Source organism: Uranotaenia lowii, chromosome 2 (genome assembly GCF_029784155.1).
Source record: "Uranotaenia lowii strain MFRU-FL chromosome 2, ASM2978415v1, whole genome shotgun sequence".
Lineage (NCBI taxonomy): Eukaryota > Metazoa > Arthropoda > Insecta > Diptera > Culicidae > Uranotaenia > Uranotaenia lowii.
This window is the reverse complement of record NC_073692.1, coordinates 322929065-322955206: the sequence shown is the minus strand read 5'-3', so window position 1 is coordinate 322955206 and position 26142 is coordinate 322929065. Positions and strand designations below refer to the sequence as shown.

The 26142-nt window shown below is 37.0% G+C and overlaps 2 protein-coding genes across 3 annotated transcripts in view; both read right to left on the bottom strand.

Annotated features, from left to right (window-relative positions):
- Positions 1-26142, bottom strand: part of LOC129748728 (probable serine/threonine-protein kinase DDB_G0282963) — a 366662-nt gene that overhangs the window by 146438 nt on the left and 194082 nt on the right. The gene's annotated exons all lie outside the window — the stretch shown is intronic.
- LOC129742925 (uncharacterized) lies at positions 9302-10384 on the bottom strand. The gene has a single exon (XM_055734863.1). It carries the CDS (start codon positions 10382-10384, stop codon positions 9302-9304), a length of 1083 nt encoding a protein of 360 aa, XP_055590838.1.

Genomic DNA, 26142 nt, shown 5'->3' with positions numbered 1-26142 from the left:
AAATTTTGTGTTAGATTGAAGTTTAAGAACTAAATTATAAAACCAAATTCTTCTTTTCTTCATATTCGGAAACCTATTATCAAAATATAGAAATTGCATATTATTTTCGAAAAGCATGATTACAATTCGATATAAAATGCAAAATCGAATTTGAACCAGGATTTCAAAGCAGCTTTTCATTCCGATTTTTTTAAATGATTATTCGAACTAAAAATCAAGAATCCTAAACTTGATACAGAATCAGAGATAAGAGAATATGTAGAAATAAATTTTAGTTATGGAAATATGGAACCAGAACCTCTAAAATGGGTTAAATTTAAAATTAAATATTCAGACCTGAATTTTCATGATAAGTTGCCAGATTGCCCGGTTTTAACCGAGTTGGCCCGTAAAATTAATATGAAATTTGGAAAAAAAATCCGGCCCGACGCGGTTGCCCGGATTTCGTTCGAAAAGCTCGGATTAAGCCCTGATTTGTTCTCATTTTCATTCTCAAATTAAGCTTAAAAAACAAATTGAGTTTTAAATTCTTATAATTAATACGTCTCAAATATTTGGTGCAAGTTTCAAAAAATAATCATGAAAGGTTTTTTCAAATACTTTATTGATTTTTGATGAGAAATTCCTAAGTTCTAACCGAAATAGCCCGGTTTTGCCTGAATTTTAGTCACCAATTTTAAAATCAAATACCCGAATTCTGCAAGGTTTTTGAATAGAACAGCCCGGATACGTGCTGACTAATTTTTGACAACCTTATTCTATGAACAAGTGAGAAAACTTTGAAAAACTGTAGCAGAATTTTGTACTTGGGATGGGTTTTTGAGGTATTGGCGTTAGTATTTAGTCAAGATTGTTGCTCTTTAATATCTTTTCTCTATTATCAAAATTTGTTGATAAATTTAAAATTTTGAGTGGAGAGTAGAATACCTCGCTTGCTTTTTTGGACCCTCATAGGGGGGGGTTAAACCCCCAAAACCCCCCCCGTTCCTACGGCCATGGCCATAGGTATATTTTATTTAAAAGTAGCTTCAAATTCGGAAAAGTTCTATTCTTATACTCTTAGTAACTCGACAAAAATATTTTGTGAAATTCGGACTAAAAAACTTCCTCTTTTCAAACTTGGGTTTTTGAGTGTTAAGTGTTGTTCTTAAACCCTTTGGCTCCGGAGGCTTCAATCATGACTTATTGTTGTATAATTTCTGATGATGGGAAAAATTGAAAGAAATTACATTTTCCAACGCTGTTTCATATGACACACTGTTTTATTATTTGTGCCCTACCCACCACTGTACTCTTATTTTATGAAAATCTTAAATCATAAGCCAGATTTCGCACTTCGCCTCGAACATGACTCATAAGCTTCTGCTTAGTTGCATTGCCCACCATTTTCATCACTTTTGGCCAATCCTTTTAAAATTTTCCGATGTCATCAGCTGGTTCTATGTATTTTCTTAGCTTTGCTCTGGTCGAAGCTCAAAAAGTATTGATTGGCCGTACCTCGGGTTAATTTGGCAGAATCATGTTTTTTGACACAAAACAGACGTTTTGGCTTTTGTACCACCCTAGTGTGTCTTTGGCGTAATGACATGATACCAAATCGGACCAAAATATGACGAGTCCATCATGCTGCTTGATCTTCGGCAATAAACGCTTCGGGGGCATTCCTTGATATAGTTCTGGGTGTTCATTGTTTCTTATATAACGAACAGGCTAGATATTATGCCACACTCGCAAAATTGCCAGCCACACCATCACCTTCTTGCCAAATTTTTCGGTAAAAATGACCTTCTCTGTTTCGGGAATATCCTTGTCCTTGCGTATAGTGAAGTAATGTGGTACAGGCGTCTTGAGCCCAAGTCACTCTTTTGCACGAGGTCCCGACTTTTCTCGCCGAAAAATGATCCCGAACGAAAACCGATGGTTTCTGTTTGTAGCCATCCTAGACCTTTTTGTTGATATCAGGACTTACAGGACCATATTTTCGACCACTCCTCGGTTCATCTTCAAATGTACAATGTTCATCATATTTTTTTAATTGCTGTACGTACAGCTCCGACGCTCACATCCTCTTCTTAGGCCAATTTTCTCAATGAGTACACCAGTACACCACTTGTGCCCGATCATGGGATTGAAATCAAGAGGAAATTCTGGTTTCTCTCATTTGAATTCAAACCTTATAATTTTCTCTAACAAATTGCCACAAATTACCACAAATTCAATCATTGGCAGCACAATTTGTGTGATCATTGACGAATTTTCTCCCTTCATTTTAGTTCGCCTTGCACGATACTTTTTCTCTTTTCGGAGTAAGACCACGCATTTTGAAATGTAATCTCAAACTTAATGTTTTTTGAGGTTATCACGTACAGATATGTGTAGACAAAAGGACGCAGCCAGAAGAATTCGAAAAAAAAATCAATTCAAAATGACCGTTAAAATAAGGTGTGATTAACTATAATTTCTGGGACAGTCTATATCAGTTTTCTTTGCCAGAATTTCTCAATTAGAACACTTACCAATATAAACTTTCAATATCTACTTCAACTTTTGAATTTAAGCATTAAATTCCAGTTTTATTGCATCAAGTTTCAACGTTTTCCACCTTCTTTATTCGAATGAATAGTAAACATGTGCCAAATTTCAAACTTAAAAGCAAACTTTTTAAATCCTCCATCCATGTTTTCGATTGTGTGCATTCCGAAATGCAGTCATTGACCACAAATCGGCGAAACATTTCCCACAACAACACTCCGGGGGCCCGTTGTTTTATTTTTCAAGCTGACGATGGCGGCGCAAATAATCGAATCATCCGCAAAACCCACGTGAAATTGAAAGCAACTCGCCGAAAATGGAATTGGCCAACAAATGGCGGGCAAACCACCGAAACCGATCCGATTCCGACTGGAGCAGCGACGGAAAGTGAAAGCTGTTTGCTCCCCCGCTGACTGGCTGGCTGGCTGGCTGGTTTGGTCTGGTCTGGCCCCCAAATCTGCAACCAACCGGCCAAGACGGCGGTCAAGATACATTGAAAATCAATTTCCATTTTGTTTTCTTCTGGTTTAATCAACGCACATCCACCCACAGCTTTTTGGAATGGATTGAACAGCAAACGAACGGTGAAAAAAAATCGAATTCAATCGATCGATCGACGAAATGATAAAAGCTATCAAAAGCAACGCAATCATAATTGTGTTGCCTGCCTGCCAGCCGATGACTGCATAATGAAGTCGTAATGAAAAAACAGAAAATTGGTGGGCGATAATTCCTTGAACTTGTTACGGTGCAAGAGAACCTAAATTTACACGGATAATTCGGACGACGAGTTAATAACTTTATGTAAGGCGAGGCGGATTCATTTTAATATGAAAAATACGAAGTTTGGAGGCAAAACTTAGTCAGAAGCTTTTTTTTTGTAAATTGGTTGTTCCTGTTTTAAAATGCATATTTGGAACTATTTTCATGACTAAATTATTTTTTTTTTAAACATTTACAGTTTACCGGAATAAAATGGTTACTAAGTCTATCAGATTTTTGACAACATTAGGAGAATGTTGAGAAGCTACAACGATCGTTCAGGATGCATTTCGATGCAATTAAAAGCGATTCCCACAAAAATGAACAATGACATACGGGGAGATACGATGTACAGGAAACCACATTCACCCTTCGGTCCCACAGCACCCAGATCCAGATGTAGGTCATTCGAACCGAAAGTGAACCACGACTTTTGCCATTCCTTGTGAATGGTACCAGACCATGCACGTATATCAACTTCAGGAATTGGCCCTATCCTCCTGACTTTCGAAACCAATGAGCTCCATCATCCCACATTATGGAGACACTTTCCAGTCTGAAGGGCAGAAACAATTTTCATCGTTCGTTCTTGTATCTGGGAATCTGTGGTAAAATTGGGAAGAAGTGCAAGTTTATTGAATTTAAAGGAAGGCTCTTGAGAACAAAATAATTTCTGATAATATTCAGTAACGAAAATCTAAGAAACATAAAATATTTCAATCTAAGACCAAAATACAGCATGAATACATACAGAGCAGTTAAGCAGAATTATGTGAGTTGATCTATTTTAATTTTACTTGTTCACATCATATCTATTTCGAGTTGATTTTGTATCAGTTTTTTCAAACTCAAATTTTGTTTTTGTGGTTCAAATTATTTGCATTGAAATAACCAATTCAAATGGATTATTATTTATTTCACCAGTTATTTTTAAATTAACAAAATCATGCGATTTTCATCCTGCTAAGAAAAAGGGGTATGTTGCTACAAACTTAACTTTTAATGAAAAATTCAATTAACACGTTTGAAAATTTATAGTTTTTGATAATATGTGATGTCATAGCGCATAAAGGACCAATTGCAGTAATTTTTGGTTTTGTTCGCATGAAATTTAACGTTTTTCCTGCCAAAAATGTTTTTGATGAAAAAGCATAAGGAATCTGCATACATTTAGAGTTATAAAATACTACAAAAAAAATAATACTAGCTAAAATAATAAAATAAAATGTTTGGAGGGAAGAAATCAACAAACGCGTTATTCAAAACAATCATATTCCATCATATAAAAACAATATTTGACAGATGAATATTGGATTAGCATTTTGATATTTTTAATCCCAGACTGGAAACTGATTTGAAAAAACATTAATTTAAAAAAATTGGTGATTTTACGAAAAATATGTCTACACCAACAATGTTGGTGAAGGATAATAAAAGCAATTTAAAATTTGTAGGTGATACCAGTAATATCATAAAGCCAATCCGTCATACTGGGTGAAGTTTTTTATGTTAAATGTTTTTATGTTAAAATTTGTTTAGCTATTGCTCGTATTTTTTAAACTATCTTTAAGAATCAAAATCTTTAGAAAACTATCTCATGATGTGAGAAACTGTGTCAGCATCATTTTGTTATCATTCAATGATAACTTTATTACATTTTATTAAAATTAAAATTAAAAAAGTATCGTGAAAGTTACATCTAACCCTGCTGTTGCATAATTCCCCGTTTGGCGGAAATTATCGATTCGATTTTTTTGATTCTTCGTATTAGGTTTTGAATATTTTCATTAACCTTCCTTCATACAAACACATTGGACCTGTTTTTCTTTAATTGAAAGTCCGCTGTCTATTTGGTAAAACAATTTTGTCATTTCATTAGTTGTTTATGGCTTTTTTCGATTTTTTTCAAGATGTGTGAATCTTGAATATGGGGGCGTCATATACAGTGGCTCACAAAAATGAGGGTACACTTGTACACTCAAGTTTTACTTATTGCAACCAAAATATTTTCGGTCACGAGAATTTCCCATTGAAATATTTTTTGATCAGTTTGCTTAATTAAACATTTGATACACTATTGGCGTAATTGAAATCTTTAAACACATATCAGGTAGCTCGGAAAATAAATATAAAAATTAAAAAGTTACTTTTACGAAAGTTCGAAAAATGTGTAAACACGTATGGGTATGATATATATGAGATTCAATCACAGTAAAAATTATTTTAAATCTTGTTTTCTAGTCAATCCCATACAAAAAGGTCATTAGCAACAAATACTGTATTTGCATTGCGGGCTAATAATGTGGTAGTAACAAGTGCAATCAAATTGCAAAGTGATTGAACATCACCGAAGAACACCGAAGAGAAACAAAATCATTCCCCCAGCGGGTGAACGAGCTGTTGTGCGAAGTGAACTGGCGACTTACCTGGAGTTTCTGCTGCTAGTGGATGCCGTCGACTTAGAGACGGGAAGAAAACCCTCGAATTCCGAACCCCCCATCGGCCGAGCCCGAACATTTGAACATAGATTAAGACACATATTTAAACAACAAGAACATTATTCATGACCGGTGTAGTACCGATCATTCCGGCCACCTTGAAACTACAGTTTCAACACTCCCTGCTCCCGAGGAATTTCGGCATGCTTCTTCGACTGGATTCAAGGACACAGCTGGTTTGTCGCATATCGAGGAACCTTCTTCGTCTCAGCGTCGGAACTGGTTCAGAATCTGTGGACAACAAAAGAGACCCGGTAGAACGAACGGCGTAGGGTAAGATTATAGGAACGCTAATCACCTTTTAGCGCCCCTTTGGCGCGTTGAGCAACGTTCGGCGTGCTCTACCGATCTTTGGAGACTCTGCTGTCGCTGTAGATGGATTTGATCGTTATAGGAGGTGGACGATGAGATTCTGCTACGATGTACGACAACGGGAGATCTGGAATCGAAAAAGACCCGGTAGACCGAACGATATGGAGAAAGTAATAGGAACGCTAATCACCTGTTAGCGCTCCATTAGCGCGTTGAGCAACGTTCGGCGTGCTCTACCGGTCTTAGAAGATTCTAAGCGCATCCAAGGTCAAATGTTCGGGCTCGGCCGATGGGGGGTTCGGAATTCGAGGGTTTTCTTCCCGTCTCTAAGTCGACGGCATCCACTAGCAGCAGAAACTCCAGGTAAGTCGCCAGTTCACTTCGCACAACAGCTCGTTCACCCGCTGGGGGAATGATTTTGTTTCTCTTCGGTGTTCTTCGGTGATGTTCAATCACTTTGCAATTTGATTGCACTTGTTACTACCACATTATTAGCCCGATTTCGGATAAACTTGAGATAAGTCGCTTGGTTGGACTTTAGATAAGTACTTTATTGGAACGAAGTGAAAGATCCGTGCGTTCGATTCAATGTTATTTTCTATTCTATCTTATATCTAAAATGGCTTACTACACTATTATGTGAGAACTCTCTCGGCGTTATGTTTAGTGTTGCGAGAGAGTTAATGTTATTCTAGGGTACATGTACAGATATTGAGGTTTTCGAACAAATTGATTACAGTGTCAAGTGAACATAGAGGACACATATTACGAACAGAAACAATTCAGATTTCCTGATCGGTGTAGTATCGATCATTCCGGCCACCTTGAAACAGCTGTTTCAACCATCTTTGCGTCCGATAGGCTGCTGCATTCTTCTCGATTAGGTCAGAAAGGCACCTCGCACTTGGCACGTCGCACATCGAAGAACCTGCTTTGTCTCAGCGTTGGAACTGGTGCAGAAGCTGTGAACGATAATGGGACCCGGTAGATCGAACGGAGTATGATAAAGTTATAGGAACGCTAATCACCTGTTAGCGCTCCTTCAGCGCGTTGAGACACGTTCGGCGTGCTCTACCGATCTTTGTAGAATCTGCTAACGCCGTAGATAGAGTTGACCATTCTCGAAGTGGGCGTGGGGAATTGGCTATGATGCACAATGGGCGATCTGGAATCGAGAAAAGACCCGGTAGATCGAACGGCGAAGGATAATATTATAGGAACGCTAATCACCTGTTAGCGCTCCGTAAGCGCGTTGAGCAACGTTCGGCGTGCTCTACCGATCTTGGACGATTCTGCGTTGTGTGGCTTGGTACATTTTGACGAATACTCGATGAAGTTGTAGGAGAGGATCTGCAATCGACAAAGAACCGGTAGATCGAACAAGAAAATGTGACAACTTGGAACGCTAATCACCTATTAGCGCTCGACATGCGCAGTGAGTCACATTCGGCGTGCTCTGCCGGTCTTTGTAGAAGGATCTCGATGATGGCGGGGTACAATAGGACGTCTAAGAAACTGTAAGCAACAAAGACCCGGTAGATCGAACGATATGGATGGAATGATAGGAACGCTAATCACCTGTTAGCGCTCCATTAGCGCGTTGAGCACGTTCGGCGTGCTCTACCGGTCTTTGTAGCTTTCTAGTTGTCGGGGTTGTCGCGTTGACCTGTTGACTGCTGGCGGTGAGTTAGATGACAATCTCGCTTGGCTGGCTTAATGACTCCATCTCGACCAGGGTTTTCGGGGAAGTTGGAGGAATGTAGATTCCTGAACAGTTCACTAGCTGTGATGTGCACTTCCAGAACGCGTCTCCTACTGAGCCCATCAGTATCCTCCTCTGGCAGAACAGGTGCGCATAACTCCAGACAGGTAACAGACGGCTGCTTGACCAAAGGGACAACGTAGCAGCAGGATCCATAGGCAGCGTCTTCTCCTTCGTCGTTGACCTTAGCGGCGCTTGAGGGAGTGTTGTACAGCTGACTGTGTTGAGCGACGGGACCGACGAGCAGCGTATCGTTGAGCGCGTACCCTGAATTGGGCTCACAGGATCCGTCGAATACCACGCGTTCATTGGTGGTTTTGCTGGCTTCCTTGAGCACCGGGTGATGTGGCAGATAGCAGTGTGGTTTGTCGTCAACAGGATCGATGTGGTGCTTATTTCCGGGTTGAGCGTGACTTCCAAGGATTTTGTGGTGTGCATTTCTGGTGGAGTTTCGATATGTGGCTTTCGTTCGAGAATCTCCAAGAGTGATTTGCGGATAATTGAGTCTGGAATGACGGGCGACGCATCCTTCTTTGTGGATTTGAGTGGTGGAGGGTTGAGCTTCTGTTTTCTGACTCCCATCGGGGGTTTCCATTGGCCGGAACTCCCCAGGGATCGTTTCTCGGGTTTGATCAACGGTGGAGAGGAAGCACGCTTGCGGTGCGGTGGTGGAGCTTGAATCCACTTTGCCAGAAACTGTCCAGCCGAAGAGGGTGTCCACCAAAAACGGAGAATTATCACCAAGAGAGTGGCGTATGCCTGTGTGGAATTCATGGTAACATTCTCCACCGATGATCATGTCGATTGTTGCTGGAACGTTGAACTGAGGATCCGCCAATGGAACCTTCGGCATTCTCCAGGCAGTTGAATCGATCGGGGATGTGGGAAGGTAAGAAGTAGGCTTCTTCATGACGAGGAAATCGAGTGTGGTGGAGAAGTCGCTGTTCTTGGATACGATCTTGGCAGCTAACTTGTGCTTGATGCGCTTCACTGACTCTCCAATTCCGGCAACTGCGATGTCCACGGGGCTTTGGCGGGTGGCGAGTTCGTTCGCCAGCTTCTTGGTGATGAAGTTGGACATCGCTGCAGAATCTAGCAGAGCTCTAGCAGGAATCTTTCTACCGTATCGGTCGACAACTAACAGCGTAACTGTCTCCAATAGAACCGTTGAATCTGAATGCACGGAAAGATTTACTGTTGGGGGGCTAAGCAATTTACTGGGGCCTGGATTCGCTTGTACGGGATGTGGTTCCTCAGTAGAGAGTTGCTCCAGATGTGATATGTGGTGGTCGTGCAACATGGTGTGGTGTTTTGCTTGACAAATCCTGCACAGAAACTTGGATTTGCAGGATGTTGCCCGGTGGTTTGCGCGAAAGCAATTCCAGCAAAGACTGTGCTGTGTCACAAGCTCTCGCCGTTGGGAGCTTGACAGGTTCTAAAATGCTGGACATTGGTAAAGCGGATGTGTCCTAAAACAACAGTGGCATGACGAAGTACTGGATTGAGTTTCGGACGTAGCTGTGTTCACAACAGATCGGATGGGAACTGGTCTCTTCGGGATTTGACCGGCCACCTTGGAAACGGTGGGCAGTGAGGAACGATGCTGGAGATCGCTGTCCACGGATTTTAACATCCGGACCTGGTGGATGAGGAACTCGATGAGCTCGTCGTATTTCACCTCATCCTTCTGTCGAGTATCTTGCTCCCACGCACGAATCGTCGCCGAATCCAATTTATTCGTCAGGATGAAGATGAGCGGAGTATCCCAATGATCTATCGGTTCACCTAACTTCCCCAGTGCCTTGACGTGTCGCTGGAAATCATCAACCAGTGTGTTGAGGTCTTGTGCGGACTCATGCTGTATCGGTGGAAGGTTGTACAGGCCTCGGAACAGCTCCTTTCTGAGGAATCGCTTGTTGTCGTAGCGCTTTTTCAATGCGTCCCACGTCGACGCATAGTTATCGGCTTGGATATCCACAGACTCGAACGGTTTTCTGGCCTCTCCTTCCAGTGACTGCAACAGATACTGCAGCTTGTTGACGATTGGTATGTCTTCGTTGCAGTGGATCATCGAAATGAAATTGTCGCGAAATGATATCCATCGCGATTCATCCCCGCTAAACTTCGGTAGATCGATTTTTGGCAGCCGATGATGGAAACTGGAAGACATGCTATGAGAAGTCGATGCGTGCATGATCGTCGAACTCAGAAGATGCTCCCTGCTTTCCAGTTTAGACAGCAAAAAACCTTTCGCTCTGCAAAACCGATCCTCGAAATCCGCCCGGAACTCCAGATGCGCCTCGAACCGTTCTTCGCTATCGCCCATTTCGATGTCATTCTGCACGTTCATGAACAACTCGTTGCACTTGTTGAGCGCCTCTAAACGTACCGCAACCTGGCAACAATCTCGTTCGTAGGTGAAATCCGCTACGAACTTCTCCACCACATCTCGTTCGGCACACGCTCGTCGTCTCGTCAGAAGGTCCGCTGCTAGTTTTTTCTCCGCCTTGCTAGCCATCACTCAACACCACTCAAATCACACTCAAAAGCACCAAACGACCGTAAATGCCACCAATGATTGACTTTCGGATGATTTTTTATAAATAAATATTTTCAATTTATTTTTATTTCGTATGAGTTGCTATCCTTTTGGGCGTTACTGTAGTCAGCAACTTGTATTAACGCCACCCAGAAATGTTAAAATCGCCACAAAATGAACTCCGAAAGCGATTTGAATTTTTTTCCAAAACTCCAATTTTTTAAAGTGTCGCTATACTTTTGTACGATACTGTTGTCTAGCAACTTGCCCCAACGCGTCTCAGCAATGTTTCAGTGTCTCAGTGACCACTGGAAGTGAATTCCAATTTGTTCAAAAACTTTTAATTTTTCAAGTGTCGATGTATTTTTGAACGACACTGTAGAGTGCACCACCCTAAATGCACTTGCACTTCCGCTTTGAACCAACTTTTAACCACAAAATGCAATTTCGTTAAAAAAGTTATCTGATTTTTCCTTGTTGCAAAACTTTTGCGTGACAGTGTAAAACTGCAAAATTTTGTCGACCAGTGTAATCTTGTCGTTTGTTTTGATTCCACAAATCACCGAATCTTGAGTGTGAGGATTTCTACAAACCACAACTGCGATGGCGTTCGGAAGATGGCGAATGCTGATTCCTCTGCTGGTCCAGATGAGCTTCCTGTCCTCGAATCCGGCTTCGAAGGACCAAATGTTCGGGCTCGGCCGATGGGGGGTTCGGAATTCGAGGGTTTTCTTCCCGTCTCTAAGTCGACGGCATCCACTAGCAGCAGAAACTCCAGGTAAGTCGCCAGTTCACTTCGCACAACAGCTCGTTCACCCGCTGGGGGAATGATTTTGTTTCTCTTCGGTGTTCTTCGGTGATGTTCAATCACTTTGCAATTTGATTGCACTTGTTACTACCACATTATTAGCCCGATTTCGGATAAACTTGAGATAAGTCGCTTGGTTGGACTTTAGATAAGTACTTTATTGGAACGAAGTGAAAGATCCGTGCGTTCGATTCAATGTTATTTTCTACTAGCTGATTTACCCGGCCTCGCTCGGGTTTGCATAAAATATAAATCAAAATGAGAAAATTTTACCCATGTTGTGCCATGTATGTAAGCTTTGAAAGTCTTGTTCGTGGTTTTCAAGTTTTGAATGAGAATATTTACTGTGTTTCCCTTTTTCATATTTTTGAAACACTTATAGTTATGAGGTTCGTATTCATAGAAATAAAAAATAATTTCCCATTAATGCTTTTTAATTTCATCACAATAAAGATTTTAAACCCACCCTTTCTTAAAGGAAACTTGAATAGCTTTGGCCTTCTATTTTTTTTATCTTCAAATGATTAAACTATATTTTCATCTTTCCCACCTCCCATCTAATGAAATCTCTTTTGGAGATGATCTCCTCGGACGTTATATGTCAAATGCTCGCCCGTTTGCTATATTCAAGTTTTATTTGCCCAGAAAATTCTAAGAAGGCTTCCGAAACTTGCCGCAGCTCGTGGCCTTCAAGTCTTTCAAGCCAACGGCCATGAGTTCGAAACCCAGTCACGGCATACACAGTAAACTTTTGTGGTTAAGTGGTTTAAGCATTTGTGAGATGCTAGCCATCATATACTCGAAAGATATACGCTTAGAATTAAGTAAAAGCAATCTCTTCGAGGAAACATAAAGTTTCATTGAGATCCTCTATGTGTTTGTATTTTGTTTTTTAAACTTGTTGAAGAGTCATTTTTCATGTTTTCAAATGTATGTGTACTTTTCGTTGTTTTTTCCACACCGTGTTATTATTAGTTTTTCTTAAATGTTCCAAGTTCCACTAATAGTTTTTTGAAGTGCTCTAAAAGACATTATCTCAAAACCCAAATCGCCCATTTTATGATGTTATAACAAAAGTTTTTTTTCAATTTTACCATTCTTGGAAAAAAAATCTCATTAATCATTGTGAAGAATGATAAAGTAAAAATTCTTGGAAATAATTTGATTGAATTCGCAGTACTTAACGGTTTAAGTTTTCGCATAATTGGATGGTAAAATTGAACACATTGATGATCAACATTTATACAAAAGTCATAGATTAACCGATAAAATTGAATTGTATAAAACATAAAACCTCATACTTAATTTCAAATAAAGTTTCTTGCGTTGGATTTGGTTTTTCCAGATAATGCACGTTAAATTTTTGAGTCCTCCATTTAGATTTCTCGACGGCTTCAAAGCGCTGAAATCACAGCTCTCAACTTATAACTCTGAATTTAATTATTTTATCTTTCTCTATGAAGAATTCTGAAAAAACGAAAATGGTTGGTTCTAAAAGCTTGATTTTAAGAAAATAGCTTAATTCGTTTTCTGCACTCAATCCAAATTCATCATGAAGGTAAATCATTGCATCCATACTTTACACATTGTATATTCTTATAGACTTAAAAGCCCTGCAGCAGTGGTAGGGAGTACTTTGAAAACCACTACAATTCATGTCAATACATACTTTACAGGTTAGTTGTATTTTTAAATCCGAAATTTTAGCTCATTATTGCATCCAAAATTCTCGTATCTACCGGTACCACGTGCTTTCAGCAGTAGAAGGTACAAAAAACACCCGCCAAAATTTCCTTTTTCAAATCTTTAACGCTCAGCAAGCTTTGATTTGCTTTCCAGTACACGTGAACTCTGGATAGTCGTTTCTTACGCCCGGCCCATGGTGATGGTGAAAACAACCCGCCAAAGGAAACGAAAATCGGCTACCAAATGGGTGCCATGACTTTTGATTTGTTGTAATAAAAACGAAAGTTGTATGGGAGGGTCCCTTTTCCTAGGTGGGAGGGGCTCAGAACTATCACTAAAACCTTACCCTGGTCCAAATACATCTCTGTACTAAATTCCAGGCTGATCGGTTAAGCGGTGTCGATTTGTATAAGGTGCATACAAACAAACAAACATATATAGTCCAACTCATCTTTATATATTAGATTCTATCTTATATCTAAAATGGCTTACTACACTATTATGTGAGAACTCTCTCGGCGTTATGTTTAGTGTTGCGAGAGAGTTAATGTTATTCTAGGGTACATGTACAGATATTGAGGTTTTCGAACAAATTGATTACAGTGTCAAGTGAACATAGAGGACACATATTACGAACAGAAACAATTCAGATTTCCTGATCGGTGTAGTATCGATCAAATATATTGTTTACCGATTTTCTACAAAATTTTGAATTATTATATTCGCGAAATAATAGCAAAAATGATTTATCATTATCATTTGTTTTTTTTTTATTCCATCACAGAAAAACAACCAACCAACTTTTTAAGAATGTAAAACAGTATTAGCTGCTCGTGACCTTTTTGAATAGAGATTGGCAAAAAAAAATTAAAATAAATTTTACTTGGATTAAATCACTCAAATATCATAAGTGTACACTAGAGTGCCCCAAATGACCTGACATTTGAAAAAGTTATGCGCTGCAGGCTAAAATTGATCCTAGGCCTAGTACAAAGTCTCATGCTAATTTTGGACTAGATCGGATCACGGGAAGGGGTCGCTTAACGAGCCTAAAGTTTGAATGGGATTTTGAGACATTTTGTTCGGGAGGAACATGAAAATACAGGTTTTCATGAATATCTTTGGTCCCTTTCGGCAGATTTGTTTTGAAAACGGTTTTTCTCAAAGCATAAACTATGACAAGAATTTCATCCTAAGATTGCAATTCGATTCGACTTATCATAAGAAAGTTATTAAACATCAAAAATGGGGTAACTTTTTTCAGGGTGATATTCATCAATATTAATGAGAGACATGCTTCGAACATTTTGACGTAGCATTAATAGTGATGAATACCACCCTGAAAAAAGTTACCCCATTTTTGAAGTCTAATAACTTTTTTATCATAAGTCGAATTGAAATGCAGCCTTTGGATGAAATATTTGTCATAGTTCAGGCTTTAAGAAAACCAAAACCAAAAAAATCGGCTGAAGGGGACCAATGTTATTCGTGAAAAACTGGATTTTATTGTTCCTCCGGAACGAAATGTCTCAAAATCCCATACAAACTTCAGGCTCATTGAGCGATCCCTTCCCGTGATCCGATCTGGAACAAATTTGGCATGGGACCTTGTACTAGGCCTAGGATCAATTTAAGCCTGCAGCGCATAACATTTCATAAGCTTGAAATTTCCCATACAAATTTGGGGCAGTCTAGAGTACACTCTAATTAGGCACATTTGAAAAAATGACTTTTTCATTAGTTTTTAATTTGCCGAATGACTCGATAGCTTAGCTTAGCTTGATTGACTACTCACATCTACCTTAAATCATTTAACTTGAGATGCAACATGAAAAATACTCTAAATCAGGGGTGAGCAACCCGTGGCCCGCGGGCCGCATGTGGCCCGCGAGACCCTTTTATGCGGCCCGCGAAGCTGTTTTCTATTTTTTATGCCTTAACTTTTTTCTACAATGGATTGTTGGGAAAATTTATATGACTTGATCAAACATGCACGTATCTGCACTGGCCTCACAATCTGTCAGATTGTTGACTTTTTTCTTACATTTCAAGCGTTTATTATTTTCTGTTCAATGCATAAATGCAATATTGTTTATTGGCATAACGCAATATTGGAGTTTTTTTTATTCAGCATACATTTTTCCTAATTATTTACCACTTTGAAAAGCAAAATCCATCAAAGTGAATCGGAAGAACAGCCAAAAATCGGAAGCTACACTTGATCAAAGGAATTGCGAAGTCCGTTACAGAAGTCATTATTTTTATTTCAAGCTAAAATAGTGTGATAAAAATGTGCTCAGCGGATTTCTTTAAAATTATTTTTTTCAATTCTTCTAAAAGGCTTTTTCTGTTAGCATTCAAATACTGACAAAAAAAAAACCAAAACTTGGTGAAATATTTTTAATTTCTGAATTTTGATGAAAATTATGAAAGTTTAATAATAAAGCCTGGGTGAACGATTTTATATTTTTTATTAACATGAATCAGCCGGAATCAAAGTGATCGACGAAATTTATTAGTTCTTGATGAAAACAAAAGATATCTGAAATTATGTGATTCGATCCAAAAGGTCTTTGCGATTATCTGTGATGCTTTTTTTCAGTAATTTGAAAGAAAATTTATAACAAACATCGATAAATTAAGTTATTCGACTTATAATTAACTCAATCCACATTATCAAAGTAATAATACAGATTTAAAAATCCTATCCCAATGATATCTAAATAAGAGTAAAGTTTATAAAAACATGGATAAAAATTATAAAATCAAGAATTTAGTTTTGAAGATAGTTACTTAAAACTAGGTGATATTAAAGATTTTTTTGTGACTTTGACAGATTTTCTCAACATAACAGTACAATGATCCGATACAGAACTTCAATTTAAAAACGGGTTTATTTACCGGTTGTAGAGAAAATATCTAGGCTTTGAGGACAAGTTTTAATTGTGGAAAAAATTACAGAAAATGAATTAGCACTTCATCTTCCAACGCAAAGAAGACGGTGATTTTTTTGAATATGTATATTGTTCACACTGTGGTAAGCTCCAAAAAATTTTTAAATGGAAATACTATCGGTTTTAACAAAAATGTTGTAAGAATGAATGTTCGCCAAGAAGTACTATTGAAACATTGAGAGAATTTTAAAATGACAAAGATTCAGTGATGTACCTTTTTAATACGGGGTATTTAAAAAGTCGTGTTGAATTTCTGTTTTTAAACACTTGAATTCGTTTTATCTTTCAATTTCAGATTTGATTGGGCCAAAAATTTGTATTTCTGAAATATGTCGTAAAAAAGCTTTTTAGTTAATAATAGAAAACTATTTTAAGTGCGGCCCGCCGACAAAATTTCAAAATTACCAATATGGTTTCTACTCCGTGATTGACCGAGGCCATCAATTTTTTCCAGAGGTCAAAAGAATGTTATTTGGGATTCACAATGAACAAAACTGATGCTCTCTTTTTACACATCAATAATGGCGCCAGCCACGTCCTAGTAGTCAATGAATAGAAGGCAAATAGTGAAAAAGGATTGAAAAAATAGTAACTCATGCTTTAGGACCGAGTTCACCTCAAAACGATTTTTTATGGGGATTGGTTAAAAAGGATATGATCAGGAAAACACTTTTGACTAGTGTTATGCAATCTGGGTTAAAATTCTATGCTCCTAAGCTCTTGTGATTTCGTATTGAAACTCTTCAATTCAGATGACATTTTTTTAATAACTACATAATCAAAATTTGATTAGATATCTAAAGGCTATCGTTATTAGTTATCGCATACTTAACTTCCTGCCACAAATCAAATTAAGTTTTGACTAAAACCCGAAACATTTTTTTATAAATTTAAGTGGGTCATCAAGTTTCAGAAGATTTGAGTTTTTGGAATTACAATGGTTTATCTGATTCTTTACCATACTTGAACTATTTTATCACTTTACTTTCCGGCACTTGTATAAAATCGGACATCTTTTCTTTGTGCCGCTATCGATTTTATCATGTTGTACAATAATGTTGTCAATTGACGCGATATCAATTAATAATCATCCCAAAAGGAGAAGGTTTGAATCTGAGTATCTTTACATTCAATAAAACATAGTGACAAAATCGGATCAAAAATGGTGACAAAATCGGGGGTAGACAAAATCGGGGATTCACTGTATTTTAAAATTAATTGTTTATTAGTGCCGTCATTAGAAGTATGTTTCCAAAGCAAAATATTTTTAAAAAAAAATATTACATACATTCTGAGAAATTGTTATTTTCATCATGATATTTATCAAATTATCCGTCTATCAATTTTTTCAATTCTGTAAGTTTTGGATTTTTTTTCAACTAAAATGATAGAATAGTTGACTTTAATTTACATCGTCAAGATATATAGACAAAATAAATGGAACAAGAATATAAACAAATAGTACTGAGCAACCAAATGTCCCATAAAACAGGTAAGAAAAAGCTTACTAAGCCCCATCATTGATCTGAAGTACGTTCTATGCAGCTAAAAATTTAAGTTCTTATTGATACGTTCAAATTCCAAAATAAGTCCAAATGATCTTCTATTCAGCTTTCAGCGGCCTTTTAATCCAGATTCCAAAGAATCATAAAAATCGCAAAACACTTCTCTCTCTATTTCAATAGCACCCTTGGCATCAGTTCATATAACCATCTCTTATTATTTATTAAATACGTTCAATACATGGTGCCGCCGTGATGCCACGTACCGGCTTCCAAACTCGATAAATTGCGGTTTGCCGAGATTTGTTCAATTTGCTGCTCGATTGCTACTTCCTTACACCACCTATGTACATATATCACAACAGAATGGTTACTCAAGTAATCGAGTCACTTATTTAAAAGAAACCGCCCGGCCCAGCTAACATGAAATCGTAATAGAAATGATAATCCAAATCGAATATTAAGACATTTTCAATAACCATCGTAAACAAGTTGGTACTAAGTGATTTTCTATCATTCAATTAAGACAAGCTTTGCCCAAAAAAAGTTGAATCGGGTAGCAGTTTAGTCAATTCGTAAATATGTCTCCAAATAGTTGAGAATATACTGATTCGGCATTTATGATTTGAGTGAACTGATTTACCATAAATGGGCGATCCATCCTTCTTTCTTCCTTTGACCGGTTTCGTGAACAGAAAATCTTTCATTTAGAGCTATAGCGTGAATTATATCAACTGATGAGTTGGCATCGTGATAAGATACCGGACTGTCAACTCGAAGGCTGGAGTTCAGGTCTCGGTCGAGGATTTTTTTTTTTCGTTTTACTCAAATTACATAAAATCGTATATTTTGCCTTTTGTGAGGAAATTGAATCGTTAAAATCTTGTCATTGTAGATATATCGCCTCCACTTTTGTAGCTATATGCTATTTTGGTAAGTTTAATAAAATCTTTTCTTCTGGAATATTTGTTTGAATAATTCTGTTGTCCCTGCGATATACCCTTTTAAATGTTTGCTGGGGGCTTAAGGACCGAACACGCTACCACAAAGCCACATGGAATGACACTCATGGGATTTTTAAGAATGTACTTTTAATTAATAAAATAGACACTTAAGTTATCGTCCAAAAGTTTGGGATCACCCTTAGTATGGTGTATCGGCTAAAAGTTTGGGATCATTCTTTGAAAAACATGCAAATTTATTTCATTCATATCTTACTCATCTAACATCGTATTGTAGATCTGAGAGTTCATTAGGAAGCTTAGAAATTGTTGTTTTTTCATTAATTCATTCAAATTTTTTTTGAAAATGTTCTAACTTTTGGTTAAGTTTAAGGTACAAAACTAAAACATTATTTCTGGGCAAAATACCTTCGAAATAGCTTTAGTTCATTATCTTTCAAATGAGATAATAAGATTTTCAATGTGCCCTAAACGGCTGAGATATGAACGATCAAATTTTGCATGTTTTTTTAGCAGGCGATCCCAAACTTTTGACCGGCAGTAAAACTCAATTTTGCGAAAAAAACTTTTACGCAAAATTTCGCATATGATATTCTCCAGTTATTTTAATTACAATTAAATAATTCAAACTTCAGGCAAGAAAAAGTATTTGTTGGAATTTCTACAAACAGTGGCTCCCAAAATAGAGTGTCCTTCACACAATTTTACCGAAACGTTGTCTTCTCACGGTTTCGGGAATTTCCCATCGAAATATATTTCGATCAGTTTGCTAAATTAAACAGTTGACTCAAAATTGACATTATTTAAATGTTTGTACACATATCGAGTGATTTGGTAAATAAAAGGGTTCGCAGCAAGCTGTGCTCGAGAACGGTCGTACGAAATAAAGTTCGTCAAAAATGAAAATATTTAATTTTTGGTCAAAAAACATACGTTTTGAAGAGTTTGATTGTGATTCAAGTGCAGTATTTTAATGTTTTCTATGATGTGAAAGTGGAGTTTCATCGAAACATCCTCGAAGACTACTTTTCCTCTCAATCGATTTAGTGAAGACGGTTCTATGACCTCGAAGAAATCTTAAAATACACCCGAAATAATGGATTTTGCTGGGCCCTTATGATCCGGATCTCCCTTAGGGGGGGGGGGGGGGGGGGGGGGGGGGGGTTGAGGGTCTAACGGGTATAAAAAAAACACCATTTTCACGATTTTTTTCTAGAGCTATCGTTCAAACAAATGTATTAAAATTTTTTGCATTATACAGCATTGTTTAAAGAACATTTAATATTTTTTTCGTAGAAAAATATTGACAAATGAGCCGGTGACGGAACACTTTCGAGGATGCCTTTTAGAAAACAGGATTTGCGGTGGACACTGTATCTCAGCACAGAATCATCTGACGTCAGAAAATCAGAGCAAAATATTTTTAATCGATATTTTTCTGGACCTCAACGTTTTTATTTAACTTAAAAAAATTTTTATGAAATTTTTGTGTCTGTTTGAAGTAAAAACTACGATTTTTCACGAAAAAATCTGCCATTTTTCTCATGTAAAATCTCCCCAAAGTAAAAAAAACAAAAAAGAGTCTGGTACTTTGTATGTAGAAAATATGTTCCAAATTTGAAAAGAATCGGATAAGACGTTTTCAAATGACGATGTCCACGGACTTTAAAAATGTGCTTTCTAGAAAAACGCGTTTGAAGTTTCTGTTTTTGCTTTCTTGCAGTATTAGATAGGAGAAGATTAAGGCCTATAACTTCTACAGTTTTGCTTCAATTGACTTGAAAATTTGACACAACATTCTTGAAATGTTTTACAATAAGATAATAAAAAAATAAAAAAATCGATGTTTTGAAAGTGTTAGAACCTACCCCCCCCCCCTTAAGATTATTGGAGTTTGTTAATTAATTTTTATTTTTAACGTGTCAACGATTAAAAACTTTAAAATAAATTAGCAAAGAAAATGAGATGAAATTTCATTTTTGACGGCATGATTGTTGGCAGCATGGTGTCAAATATTTCACAAAAGGAATTGAAATTGATGTGCAAGTCAGTATATAAGAAAAGCTTTGATTGCATTCACATACTTCAGAAGCTAGTTTCTAAAATCGTAATGAAGATGGCCCTAAAGTTTAAGAAAACCCTTGGCATCGGTTGATATCACCTTCTCTTGATTGTTTACTATGTTCAATATATGGTGCAGCCATGATGCCAAGCGCTGGATTCCGAATTTTTCAAACTGAGGTTTGCCGAGATTTCTTCAATTTGCAGCTCAATTAGTTCTTTCCTCCATATATCGCATCATAATGGATCCCGTTTTTAGCACTTTTGTGTCCTTTATGTGACTGAAGTCCGTTACAACGTTCATATAAATCACTTCTGCAACTTTCAAGTTCATAAATGAGTACATATAGTTCACTCATGGAAATTGAGCATAATAAGTCACATAAAACGTACATATTAATTGCTTTAGCAACTTTCAAGTTCATTTGTGAGTACATTAATATTACTCAAGGGAATTGAGCAGTTGATTCTCTTTGTCAGGAAATATGTTATTTTCAAAACCTTCATTCATGTATATATGTGACTTTTGGTTGCGGTTGCTTGGGATTTAAAGCGAGTGTTTATTCGCTCTTGTGTCTAAATACCAGTTCTGTTGGAACAATTTTTATTTCTCAACGAAGCAGGAATTCTTCATGTGAACTAAATTGTGTGAAAATTTTATGAAAAAATATCAACCGAAAGAGAAATGGCAGCTCGTCAAAGTTAGAAAAGAGTGCGCAGCTTCACGCGATTTCTTTATTTTTTGTATGCAATTATATGAAAAGATTCGTACAAAGTTAAAGGCAATAATAGTATGAAATCCATGTTAAAAACTCATTATATTTTGTTATGCTATTATGCAAACTTTGTAAACATGTTGAATTTTTTTTTATTAAAGTCGAAAACGTAAATAGCTTTAAATCCAAAGAGAATTCTGCTGTTATTTTAAAATATCTGGTTCTCACACGATCTGTTACCATTGAAAACGAAATCGGCGGGCGTTCACTTAAAGTTTTCAATTTCAGGAACAGGTTTTTCACAAGTTCAGTCAAAACAAAACGAAATAATCGCCCGCTACCCAAGTTGAAGGTACCGCCAACCAGCAACCTACAATTTCATAAACCTACACGAATGTCACCCGAAGAGTAGTGCTCGTTTGTGAAAAAGGGCACCCACCAAAGCATAAATGGGTCAGCATAAGCCGGGCACCTTTTACCGATCTGGATTGGAGGCTTTTTTACGTTAATGTTTAATATCATTGGAGGCTCTTTCATGAAAGTGCCCTCTCGGTGAAGTGGCTTAATTTTATTTGTTTTGCTACATAAACTGACGTAAAAATCATGTGCTGGCTCTCGACAAACTTCATGGAAGGACTTGTCGACTTCGAATAACTTTCATCAATTTATGGAAGAAAATTTTGGTCGGATGAAGATTCCTGCTCTTTTAATTGTCTGGCAGATGTCGTAAATTATCAATTAAAAACTTAATGAAGTTGTTGAAAAAACGATTTGTTCATTAGGTCGAAATAAACACGTCCAACTGAAGACATACCCACAAGAGAAAGGAGACGATTCAGATACGGTGAGCAAAAAAGTTTGCTCACATGCAGTAAAAAACCAATCCAAGAAATGGTCACACGTCGGCCTGTCTGGAGTGAAGCTGAAAAAAGGTCCATAAATCTTCAGGGACAGTTCAACGACGAGGAAGAAAGGCGGTTTGGACGGAATCAACAGGGGAAAACCTTAAAAAAAGTTACGGGTAACACACATCGAACCCAATTCGAGGCCTTTCAGTTGAAGTTCAGACTCACGTACACAGACTTGTCCAGGGCTCAGTTTCTGAGCCTTTCTGTTGAGCCACTTCGATAAATCAAAAAGGGGTGAAATCATACATACATTTTGAGATAGTCATCCAAATGTCATCGAATGAACTAAACCTTTCGACCAGACATGTTGCCGAATTGTGTTGCCCAAATCGAAAATAACAATTTGGTATGCACTTAGCGTGAAGACGATCCCATTCGGCGTTGTTGTGTGAATTGAATTTTCCTGCTTTGATGTTTTGAGCAAAACAGAGCGTATGCATCCGTGGGCATTCGATTTTTCGGTTTTGGTGGGTGCCATTTGGAGGTTGTTCATGGTGATTTAAAATTGGACACGATTATCTGGCCGTTAGTACACAAAATTTTATGTTTGCACTGTTCACGTTATTTGGGGCACTGAGACTATTTAAAGTTGCAACACCGATATAAAAAATACTAGTTCGAATGATTTCAATTGTTTGAGCATTCCATCGGTACACCATAAGTCAGTGTCGATAATACTGTTAGTCACTGTGGAAAATAGGTGGTAAGTAATCACTGGAAATACGGAAAATACGACACTTCAATGGAAATAAATATTTTTGAACAGAAATGTGGTTAAATGAAACTATCCCAGATTCAGTGACTTCTATTGATGGTTGTAATCTATAGTTATAAATGATCGTACCAAAACAGTGGTGAAATTTTTATTTATGTTAAGCATTATATCAAATTCCGAAAATGGCAACGGAATTTCTGTTACTGGAAATGTGCTGTAGCACAGATAAAAGTTGTTTTGGAGTTTACCACAAACCACCAGGACAGGATTGCTTTGAGTTGCTCCAATACCATATTCAACAATTTTCGATGTATTATAAGAACTCTGTCTAAAAAAAGTCACTCTTTAATAACATTTTTCTAAGACCATCCTAGCGGATAAATTCCTTAAAAGATACGTTATCCAGCTGTAAATTCACGTGTTTAATGAATCCATTGGAAGTTCTCTTTTAGATTTATTATTGAGAGTGTTTACAGGTTTAGTCAGATTTGGATTTGGATACTGGTTGCGTGCCTGTTTAAATTATGATCTACAGTACCTTTTTCAAATTCTCAATAACTTGAATTGGAACTTTTTCTTCAGTATAGATTATTCTGATATGATATGCTGATTCCCCTTGAATTAAAAAAAAAAAACAGCGAAAAAATGCATGGTTTGATCGTAATATTGGAAGAGTAATAATCAACAGAGATTTAGCATAAGGTTGTCAGAATTTTTTATTCAGCACGAAGGGGGCTGGGCAAATCCCAGCAATTTTATATAAAAAACCTGACAAAATTGACTAGCTTAAATCCGTTCAATATCCGGGAAAATTTTGTCAAAACCCAAAAATTATTCAACAAAACACAAAAAAAAAAATTGAAAAATAATTTTTTTCATCAAAAGTTAACGTCAATTTTTAATTCGTATTTTAGGCTTGAAAAAAACTTTCAATTATTATTTTTGTGAATTTTACTCAAAAAAAATCGTTTTGAACGCTCAAAAAAAAAATTTTTACAACACGATTTGTATTTTTTTGTTTGATTTGCCAAATAAAATGCATAAATCCGAGCAAAATCCAAACTTTTTCAATGAAATCCAGGCAACCGGGCCGGGCCGGACGTTTTCAAGTTTTGTATTAAATATCCGGGCAAACCCGGATAAAAACGGGGAATTTTCCAACTTTAGGTTAGCATAAAGAATTTGGAAACAGTCTAAATAATATGAAGACAGAGCATAATTCAAACGATTACTCAACACATTGATAACAAAAACAAAAATCGTGCATGATACACTGAAATTTAATATAAATTTACCAGCTTAAAATTTCTGGTAGAATTTTAAAAGTTTTAGCTTGAACAATTCAAAGACATCGCCAGTTTCTACTGACTTTTCTGCAACAGAAGTGAATAACAAGCTTTGTTTAAATTTTTCATCCAATAAATATAACCAAGAAATTTCTATTAACCATACTTCGTATGGTTTCCATTTCAGATCTGTGTATGAGTACAAAATTATTAATTCAGTTACTCACTACTGGATTGGATAACATTCCAATCAGATAAGTGAAAATAGTATTTCCTTGAGTGCTCCTGATCTTAACCCTCTCATCAATACAATTATCTATCAGAACTTTTAAATTTACCATTCTGTGGAAATAAGATAAAGTTGTACCAATCCCAAAAAATCTATCAATCTCGATATTACCAACTTTTTTATTTGTTGAGGAGAGGCCACTGCGACCATATGTTAGATCTTTTGCAGAATTACCCCAAGTTGCTTCTTTTTACTTTATGCTACCAAATAAACAGTCACTATTGATTTTTTTCTTTTTTTATTGGAATTTAACTATCACAATTGATAAGTGGCTGGTATTTTAGCATTTAATTAGCACACACAAATGTTGTTCTTAAGTGCAACCTTACGTTACATTTGTTCACACTAGATATCCTAAGAGCCACGTTTTGTTACCTTGAAAAATCAAACCACACCTTTGTAAGGACTGTATTCGAAAAAAAGCAACACTTTCATTTGTGAATAACTTTTGAGCGGATGAATGAAAATCGATTAAATTTTCAGTGATGCTATCTAAAGATTTAATGCTCACACGCGCGGAAATTTTGTGGTGCTCTGTCAAGAAGTTTTTGAGATAGCGTCTAATGAATAAGTTAGTTGAAAACAATTTTTGGTCAACATATGCGCCTTACATTGCTCACTCTGAACTACCATTTTTCTAAATCAAGGCTAAGTTTGTCGACGTTCTTCATTTCCTGAAGTTTGACTTTCAAAATAACTCAATTTTTTTCTATTGTGTCTAGCTATGACAAGTTTGAGACAATCTGTTTACCTTCCACACCTGTCTACCTTAGCACTCCATCACAGTTTTCGCTTAACGGTAGGTATCTAAATCCAACCAAAACAGAGTATGATCTTTAATGAACCTTTGAAAATGCGATGAAAGGAGAACGATTGCTTTTGTAGTTATTTTTTTGAATATTTGAACATTAACATTGCCAATCGTTATGTATTTACTATTTATCGATTTGCATCTTCCAAAGATCTTCACCCAAATTTAGTACTATATATACATTTTTTTTGAAACTTTTCCGCTCGTTCTTCTCCGGAGCATTCAGGCAAGGTATTTTAATGAAAAATTTCTGGCAGGCGATCCGCCAGGTGCCCGCTTGAAAGTTTGTATTGATTTCCTTCACGAAGTATATCAAAATTTCACCGTGCTAACGGGTCTACTGTTGTGCGCACGATTTAACCACTGTATTGTGTTTATTTTATCGGGGGACAGCAATTTTTTTATCATTAAAACATAATATTTGGCCTGTTTTCCTGTTGGTTGGGCGAATCAGACAGAAAAGTTGACCTGCTTTATCACTCCCTCTTTTCCCATAGCTTCATGGAATTGATAATTTTAACTTTTATTCAAATTTTAGCTCACTGTTAGATCCTCTAGGAATTCTAGAACAATTTTCCACATGAATTTAGATCGCATAGTTGATTTCCAGCTGATTTGGGGTCTCTGAATGCGACTTCCCTAGATTATTCACGATCCTGTCTGAAAATTTTGGTCAATGAATTTATTTACTAGATGCTATCTCAATAACTACACAATTTTACACATGTCAACATTATGTTACTAGGTAGCATGGCCGAAGGAACGAGGAGGGGGGGTGGGGGGTTGAGGGTTAACCCCCCCCCCCCTCCCCCCATGAAGGTGCAAAATGCCAAGTGAAATTTTTTTGTTAACATAAAATTTAAATTTCTAATGAAATTTTAATGAAAAACTAAAATCATTGACAATAGTTCAACAATATCGACTTCAAAACATAGAAATCTCATTCCAAGACAACAATTCAACAGCGATTTTTCAGAAAATTCTCACTTGTTGATAGTAATTGAGTATAAAATGTTGAATCCCAATAAAGTTAGACTAA